The sequence below is a fragment of the Aulonocara stuartgranti genome, assembly GCF_965226115.1.
Source record: "Aulonocara stuartgranti genome assembly, chromosome: 7".
Lineage (NCBI taxonomy): Eukaryota > Metazoa > Chordata > Actinopteri > Cichliformes > Cichlidae > Aulonocara > Aulonocara stuartgranti.
Window position 1 is genome coordinate 14,997,304 of NC_138945.1, and position 9,665 is coordinate 15,006,968.

General features: G+C 41.8%; 1 protein-coding gene across 1 annotated transcript; it reads left to right on the forward strand.

Moving 5' to 3' along the window:
• Positions 1 to 3,762: 3,762 nt before the first annotated feature.
• On the forward strand, positions 3,763 to 8,318 carry bhmt (betaine-homocysteine methyltransferase). Its single transcript, XM_082541529.1, has 8 exons — positions 3,763 to 3,882; positions 4,088 to 4,220; positions 4,307 to 4,419; positions 4,549 to 4,740; positions 5,445 to 5,592; positions 7,198 to 7,380; positions 7,490 to 7,718; positions 7,805 to 8,318. The coding sequence occupies exons 1-8, from the start codon at positions 3,859 to 3,861 to the stop codon at positions 7,983 to 7,985; spliced, it is 1,203 nt and encodes a 400-aa protein (XP_082397655.1). The 5' UTR covers positions 3,763 to 3,858; the 3' UTR covers positions 7,986 to 8,318.
• Positions 8,319 to 9,665: the final 1,347 nt, after the last annotated feature.

Genomic DNA, 9,665 nt, shown 5'->3' on the forward strand with positions numbered 1-9,665 from the left:
GTATATATTGAGTAAATATGTAGTCAGATTTCATATCCATGCAATTTTTGTGTTTAATAAATGTTATATGGTAATCTGTACACAGTGAAAATTATATAAATATATTTCTCCCTGTGTGTGCTTTGTCTTCAGTTCATAATGACAAGTCTGCTCTGCCGCCCTCAGAATTAACATCCCACTGGTTGTTTGGCCTAGTTGACTCTTGTGTTAGTCTGGGCTGGTTTGCCAGAGGAGTGCCATGGAGATCTAGACTAACCTAAAATATTTGTGCAGTTTTGGTTTTGCTTGTGACTAAATAAATGTGTTGCCTTTTGTTTACATATAAAAAAGTAATAATTTCATCTCTTTCTTTTAAACTTTGCAGGCAGGGGAGAGAGTATAATCAGGCAGGAAAGGCTGGGCAGCAGAGCTCAGAGAGAAGAGCTGATGAGTAGGAATAAATAAAAAAGATATTAGTGTGGTAAAACACAATCTGGCAGTCTGCTGAGGTAGAGACTTATGGCTGTGGCTGCAGAAGTTGCAGCCCAGCAGAAGCTGATGGCCTCCGCCACCTCCTGTCCACCTCCTGTGGCTCTGCTTCACAAGGACACACAAACTACACGGATGTGGGAATTGTTGGGGTGAATTCCAAGGGACAACTCAGATTTCATATCACAGGACCTAAAGAACATAAAAAAAAAATACAAGGACAACTAAGAGAGCACTGATTGTCTCTTTTGGTCCTTTTTGAATGTGCACCTTTTGGTCTGTAACTGGGGACAGGCATATAACAGCAGTTAGCTTGATTCTGGATCTTGAGGAGATGAGGGGGGCAGTGCAGGCTCATTTCCTGTGCTCGTGTATGTCTGCAGGTTTAGCTGATGCAACAGCTAATTCTTACCCCTGTAGAGGGAGATTGATAGCCAAGAAAGGACAAAAAAGGAGAAATACTTAAGGAGACATTAGATTGGCAGGGCAGCTGAGAACTCCAGGTGGAAGGATTGTCAGAGGGCAGTCCTCATCTCCTGGTTAGCTTTAGGAATGAGGATGGTAACCAGAACAGAGAACGTACAGTATGAGGCTCATAGGGCTAAATGCAACGTCTTCCAGACTTATGAGATGAAAGATGCATTTTATAGAGACAGAATATGATGGAATCCCATGAAAGATGAAGATGTGATTGACCAAGATTCTGATTCACTGAGGGGAGTATGGGTAAGGCAAGGAAACAAGCAGCAGTCAATCATATAGTTGGCTTTGAAGACTTTGTCATTTCAGCCACTAATTTTGCCCTGGCAGAGAGTGAGATGGAGTTTAGTCACATGTTTTTCATAGAAAGGTTAGCCAAATACTTTCTGCATCTCCTGAGTTAAGGTAAGAGAGAAGCAGGCCTCTGGTTGTGCCTCCCACACTGTTGAGTCTCAGTCTCAGGCAACTCCTCTCGACAAGCCAATCAGATAAGCTAGGCATGTGGGATCAGTGGCATAAATGTAGCATGGGAAAGTGAGACAAGATAGAAGACCAGGTATTTGAAGAGCACAGGGCAGTTAATTAAAGGCTTGAGAAACCCAGAGAATTGTCTCCAGGAGAATACCGTCTCAGTCTCCAACTCCATGTCTGGTGGGTTTATTTTATGGTCAGATTCTTTTGTAAAGGCAATAATGGAAAGCCCAAGGCAGTGGTAGCGCCTGACATTTTCTTTTTCTTCCTGTGATTTGAGGTTTTGTCAACTTTTCAGTGAGGGTGCTCTTAAATTTAGCAACTAATTGCCAAACAACACACACTGCACAGCAATTACACGTCATTCTGCTGAATGACTGAAGAGATTCATATAGATTTTAGTGTTGTCAATGTGACAAAGCCTTTGAGTTGCTGCCTCCCATTGTTTTTTTTGTTTTGTTTTTTTGGATCTGGAATGATGGCTCCACTCTACTACATGCAAACATACACAGATAAAACTCCTCAGGCAACATCAGACCCATAGCAACCAGGGCTAGAAATCACCATGAAATAGCAGACCTGTACCGAAACTTTGGTAACTGATCCATATCCTCAATTTACTGTTTTTCTTTATATTGATGGAACAGTAATTTCTTGCTTTTACAGACATTTGCTCTATTGTTCTTGAACCTCTCTGGTCCCTTAATCAACTGCTCCACCTCTCCTCCTGCAGCTGAGCAGTAGCCCCACCCAGCTTACACCCCCCCACATATGGTATCATCTCTTTGGTCATTTACGGCCTAATATCAGTTAACTCTGTCTTTACAGAACAATATTTTCCAATTTCAAAAATTCCCAGATATATGTGGATCTATTTTTCCATCATTTGTCCACAAGTTTATTTTACTGGAATGAAACTTTATTGTTTTATCGTTTCTCATTAGGGCTGGGTCATGTGACCCTGAACTATCCCTTAATCATGCTGCCACATGCTCAAGACTGCTACTTTACTTCCACTGCGATGCCCTGAGCATTTCTTCTGTATGTCTCTTCTTGTTAAAATTGAGTTTTTCTCTCCCACCATCTCCAAGCACTTGCTCATGGGGAATCTGGCTGTTGGCATTTTTCTCACAAATAATGTAGGGTCTGTGCTTTGCAGTATAAACACCTTGAGGTGATGGTTGCTGTGAATATGTGAGTATTGCTTATTTTACATAGGTAAATGATTTAAATACTTCTTTCATTACTTTGCTAAACAGTTAGACTTTTCATATAATACTGCATATTCAAGTACAGAAAACTGTGTAGGACCCTAAAAACATGGCATGCTGGGTGAACAGGGTCTCAGTTACCATGGCAGTTGTGTGGCGAATGAAGACTTGAGCCAAAGACCTGAACCTGAGGATCTGACCCCAGTTTACATCACTGTTGTCTATATTCAGCCCTGTCACACCCAAACAACCTACACCTTACTGGTTTGTAAGGTGTAATCACCAGGGGTGCCTCCAGAATTTTTACATAGGGGTGGCCGTATGGGGGCCACTAAAAATATTAGGGTGGCAAACCAAAAACAGAATTTCCAGTCTTATTATGATGTTGTCAAATATAGGCTACTTGAAAAATATGGCAAAAAAAAAAAAGGGAGAAAGAAAAGAATTATATGCCTAGTTAATTTTCTGCTATCAAAGATGATATCACTGAAAACATGTACATATTACAAATCTAATAAGATTTTGAAATCCATAACAATCTGTTTTAAGCAGGAATAAATAACAAATTAATGTCATTCAACTCGTTGTGGGGTGTCTTCCTCTCTCTTGTGCTCATGTTTATTAGAATCATTACCAAAATAGGACAGCCTTGCCAGGGGAGGCCACTGGAGGGGCCAGCAAATTTTGGGGGATGGGCAGTGCCACCCCTGGCCCCCCTTGGTGACTCCCTTGTGACCACATAATTGTTTTCCCAGTTGCCATTGACATAACATCATCAGTGAGCATACACACACAATTCATTCAGCTCTTTCTTAGGCACAACTGACCTACAAACACAAAAATTAGGCAGTGCTGTCTGACCCTGTGTGTTCACTTACCTGACCTGTCCTTACACAAACACTGCGAAAAATCATTTTAGAAAACGGTTTTTGTTTTTTTGTTTTTTATAGGTAATGGTTTCAAACTTCCTATAAAGGTTAGATGCTGTACTTTTATTCCGCAAAAGTGATCAAACAACGCCTCTCCACAGAGCCGAGATTTTACGGATTCTGCGCCGTCACCAACAACAACAAGATCAGAAGTGGAAGAGGGAGGTGGTATTCGGGTGACATCAGGAGCGACACACCCATCTTGGATTATAAATGCAGCGTGGGTGCCGTAAGCGAGCCTTTTCCAAACTCAAGACTCTGCTGCTGAGAAGTGTGAGGCGGTCACTGCTACAGTAATCATGGCACCAGCGGGAGAAAAGAAGGTAGGCGTGCACTCCGATCAGTCCTGGATAATGCACACGTTGTATTTTGTTTTTGTTTATTATGTTTCTCGTCATGTTGCATGATTAAAAAATGTAAAGGGCGCTCTGAACTTGAGTCAGCTTGTCCGCGCTTCATGCAATGAAATGGGTGTTGTGCAGCTCTGTGTGTTGTTTTGATTTGATTTGCGTGTTAACTTCACGGCAGAACATTTTGAAGCGCCTGGATGCAGGAGAGGTCGTTATTGGGGACGGAGGCTTTGTCTTCGCGCTCGAGAAGAGAGGTTATGTAAAAGCCGGGCCGTGGACACCTGAAGCTGCTGCCGAGCACCCCGAAGCGGGTAGGACTCTGCTTGCTCTCCATTTAAAGCTTAAATGTTGAAGTTCCAGTTTTGTGAGTGCTGAATGGGGGGTGTTGTGTTTGCAGTGCGGCAGCTGCACAGAGAGTTCCTGAGAGCTGGTTCCAATGTCATGCAGACGTTCACTTTCTACGCAAGCGATGACAAACTAGAGAACAGGGGCCAGACTCTGAGCTTCACCGTGAGTTTGTTTTCATGTGCAGCTGCTCTGAGCTCTCATCAAGCATGCAGAGGGGTTTAAACGGACTCAAAACATGAAAGTTGAACTGATTTATAAGTGGTTTTAAAAAATATTTCCTTTCATCCACAGGGACGCCAAATAAACGAAGCAGCTTGTGACCTGGCCAGAGAGGTGGCCAATGAGGGTGACGCTCTGGTGGCAGGTGGAGTCTCTCAGACCCCGGCATACCTCAGCGGCAAGACCGAGGAGGAGGTCAAGGCCATCTTCATGAAACAGATCGAGGTCTTTGTCCAGAAAAATGTCGACTTATTGATTGCAGAGGTATGCCGTGAACTTAAACATTTCCTTCTGGAAACTTAAAGCAACTTTTGATAAGAGATCACTTAGGTCAACATTTAAAGAGATGTCCCTGAACTAGAACTGTCTCAGTGCAGATTTGGGAGTAAAGCAAAGTTAACAAAACCATTGCAGCAGGTTAGAATATCATCTCTTCTCCTGTCTCTGAATGACTTTATTAATAATGAATCATTTTCAGCTTGGGCATTTTTGCAATTAGAAATGCATTTATTCATGCATTTATATATTTTATGTCTATACATGTAATTCCCCTCTCGTAAGGTGCTGAACTCTGAAGAAGTCTGGAGGGGGTGTTACACCATGTCATTGTATAACTGCTCACATTTCAGTATCTAAATGCTGGAGCCCAGGTTTACTAATGACCACTTTATATATTTTTTCCACTTAGACTTGAGAAAGAAAGTCGTCTCAGTGAGTAGCAAAGTCACCTCCCTTGGTTGCAGACACGGCCCTTCTGTTTGCTTAAATAGCACAAGTAACTGAGATAAGTGTATCCTGCAAAAAAATGTATTTGAATGTGTTTCTCATGACTCTGTACTGTACTCATGACTGTACGCCTTTATGGACCGGTATGTTGAATTCAGGTTGAGGGGTCCCAAAGAGCTCCCACAGCAGCTTTAAACTGTTTTAGTAATTCAGCAGTCTTTACGTTTTGTGCTTCCTTGCAGTACTTTGAGCACGTGGAAGAGGCTGAGTGGGCAGTCCAGGTTTTGAAGGCTTCCGGTAAGCCAGTCGCTGCGACTCTGTGCATTGGACCTGAAGGGGACCTGAACGGCGTCAGCCCTGGAGACTGTGCAGTCAGACTTGTTAAAGCTGGTACGACAATTTCCCGCACGTTGAGTAACAGGAATTTAAGAAAAGTTGACTTTAAAAAAATGTTTAATCAACAATATTATTTAATTTTGGTGCCATTGTTTGACTTATATGAAGAAACTCAGCAGAGTTTAGAGAAACTACCTGAGAACTAATGTTTTGGTAATGTAACTACAGAGCAATGGATGCACACATCAGTGGTCACAATTGCAGAATGTCTTGTTGTCTAAAGGATGCGAACCCTGTTGCATGTCATTGAAGCTCTTGGATCAGGTCTGATAAAAGCAGACTTCAAATTCATTATCAGCTCAAACAGCTGCACACAGTTCTGCCTATGAATAACTATGAACTATGTTGAAATGTCTCTTATGAACTTAAGGCTGGTTTGTTCGTACTCCAGACTTCTCCTGCTAACTCGGCCTAGAGTATTACGATTCGTCTTCTGTAAAGAAAGCCTGTGTGCTTAAAGTTGTTTCCTGTAATGAAACTCTATAGCATCTTTCATTCCCCTCTCCCTGTCTGGTAAGAACCCACATTTGTGGTCCGCACACCTCCTGGTACGGTGAACCATGTGGACAACATACAGTGTATTCAGTATCTTAATGGGGCTTCAATGTCGTATTCAGAGCTAAGTGCACCTCTCCTCACAGCTGCTTTTTTTGTCACACTATGGTAAATTCAGGTCAAGCAGTTTAAAATGAACTGGTCTTGTTCTGTGTAGCTGGACCAGTCAGGGTGTAGTGCATGCTGCACACTGGAGGGACACAGTGGGTCTGTAATTAATATTATCCATTGCACTTGTTTACCCTCCTGGGAAACTGTTCACCCTGTTTTAGTGCTACATTACGCTCAAGCTTGTTTTTGGACCTGCTATCTTCAGCTGACATGTGGGATTCAGTATAATTTTCCCATTGGCACATGTGGAAGCTTTGCGCCAATCTTTCTTGTTTCCTACATCAGATGCTGACAATCTTTTGCTCACATTTAGCTGATCTACACATTTCCAGAAGACTAATTTTAGTTTGTTTGGGAAGTGCTCGGGTCCTATGTCATATGGCATATAGTCTAGCAATGCAATCAGGCCTACCATGGGTATGTCATACAAATGCGCATATTATTACGCAACAGCACTGCAAATCTAAATGTGGGTGTTTGGACATCTCGTTTTGTTATGTGGGGGAAAAAAAAATCAAGACTTGCAAGGTCTGCAAAGTGTCTACGTTTCAAAATATCTTGACTTCTGGTGTTTTTGTGGTCCAAAACTTCATTTGTCACAATCTCCAAATACACCAAGAAAGCATTTTTAGCATGTTAGTGGTATGGACCTGACATCTTAAACTCGATGCATGCAGTTTGTATTCATTTGAAGTCTTAGTCTGTGTTAATGTTCAGTCATTAGATTTCTTGTTAAAGCCACTGTGTAGCTCAGATTTTTGCTGCCATCCAGTGGTGGTATGAACAGATGCTGAGGTAATCAGCCATGTGCACTGATACATCCAGCATTGAGCTGAAACCAACATGGATTGCTACCATTTCTTACAAGAATTTTCCACAATCTCAACAATTTATTGCCTCAGTTCTGATCTGTTCTGCACATCTTCTCTGTAGGTGCTGATATTGTTGGCATTAACTGCCACTTTGACCCAGAGACTTGTGTGAAGACTGTGAAACTGATGAAGGAGGGTGTGGAGAAGGCTGGGCTGAAGGCTCACTACATGTCCCAGCCACTGGCCTTTCATACTCCGGACTGCGGCTGCCAGGGATTCATCGACCTGCCGGAATTCCCGTTTGGTCATTACCCTACTTTTTTAAAAAAAATGTTTTAAAAAATTAAAAATTCTCAATCCACATAAAAACATTTTTTTAAGAAATCCTCAAAAATAAACTCCTCTTCCAACAGGTCTGGAGCCAAGGATCCTGACCAGAATGGACATGCATAAATATGCCCGGGAAGCATATAATGCTGGGATTCGCTACATTGGAGGCTGCTGCGGATTTGAACCGTATCACATCCGTGCCTTGGCTGAGGAGCTGGAAGCTGAGCGAGGTTGTCTTCCTGCTGGATCTGAGAAGCATGGCAGCTGGGGTAGTGGCCTGTCATTGCACACCAAGCCTTGGGTTAGAGCTAGGTAGATGTTATTTCAGTTTTCTCAAAGCACCTCAAGATTATTGCCACTGTTTTGTTTTCAGGACACCTTGCCATTTCTCTTTTTAGGGCCCGCCGTGACTACTGGGAGAAGCTGAAGCCCGCCTCTGGCCGCCCCTTCTGCCCCTCCATGTCCACACCTGATAGCTGGGGAGTCACCAAAGGCCACGCTGACCTGATGCAGCAAAAGGAGGCTACCTCCAAGGAGCAGCTGGAGGCTCTGTTTGACAAGGCCAGCCAAGGCCACTGAGCTCCTGTCTGAGGCCTTTGACAAGGAGAAGCAAAGGGGTGGCGTGAGAAGGCATACTCACACATTCCCCAAAGTTTATGTACCAAAAAAGATTGAAATGCTGAAGTTCTTTCTTTTTTAGGACCATTTTTACTATGTGAAAGACTGGCATCATATGCTTAACCTTTGAAACTGGCTTTCCAGACTGAGCCTTCAGTGTTATTATGACCATCACAACTGTTTAAAGAAAAAAAGTGAAATTACTGTATTACAAATGTACAGTTGTTTGTGAAAGCACCCAAGTAATGTCACAATGATGTGGGCAGCAATAAACGACAAACTGCAACAAAGAAATCAGCACTGGTGGTTTTGTTCCTTGGAAGGGTCATTTAGACTAAGTCCACACTAGCCCGGATAGGGGAAAACGCCATCTCAGGGTGGATGGGAGGCCAAAACGGAGAGAAAACAATGAGTTTTCAAACGAAAATGCATTAATATGGACATAGCCTTACCTATAAAAGTCAAACTTCAGGAAATGGTGTGTTGCTTATCACCTAAAATAGGTTTTGTTTTTGTCGCACAGATGCTCAACTGGATTGAGGTCTGAAGAGTTCGGAGGCCCAGTCAATCCTTAAATTAATTGTTGTTCATCCATTCCTAAACCTTTGGGTTTTTTTTTTTTTGTTTGTTTTGTTTTTGGGGCAGGGCATATAGCCTGCTGAAAGATTCCACAGCCATCAGGGAGTACAATTTCCATTAAAAAGGGTGTACATGGTCTGCAAGTAACATCCACGTGGATGGCAGGACCCAAGGTTTCCCAGCAGAACATTACCCAAAGCATCACACTGCCACTGCTGGTTTGCCTTCTTCCCATAGTGCAAATTTAATGTCTGAAGTTGCTATGTTGCAATTAAAGTGCTTTTTGATGTGCACATAAATATTTGGAATCAGACTTTGAAGTAAAATTAAGAAGTTTTATCAGTTTGGTTTAACAGTTAACTTCAGTACAAACCAGCAAAACAAGGACAAAGTGCAAAGTTGGTGCAGGGCTATTTATTTGTTATATATATATATATATATATATATATATATATATATATATATATATATATATAGAGAGAGAGAGATATCTCTATATATCTATCTCTATCTCTCAATCATCTTACTTTTCCAAGAGGATAAATGATGAAACCGGTCTCAAAGTGGAATATTACAAGTTTTTCTTTTTGTTTACACCTTAACTATGGAAATTAATGAGCAGTAAATAAAGTGAGGTCAAAACAGGGAATGTGGCAGTGTACGATGGTGCTATTTTATTGGAAAGAGAACATGCCTTAGTGGGTGAGACCAAATGTGAAACATCGAGTCAATTTAACAGATTATTACTCAGACATCAATGTGCCTATTTCCATATAAGGGAACAATCTACGAAGCTCTGTAGAGCTTATCTGTTTTTAAACCATGGAAATCCAAAGGGAGTTCTGGTTTCCTGTGTTTATTAGGCTGAAGTATTCTTTCCGCACTCTGACTCAACTGATCCAAATTTTAATGGCAATAATGCATGACCTTCACCTGGTGAACTACATTGAAATGTCTTTTCAATGTGTTTTCACAAGATTTACCAGAAGAGGCAGAGAATTAAAAAGCAGGAAATGCATTTATTTTCAGATTACTTTCCCCCCTCAAATATAATAAAAAAAA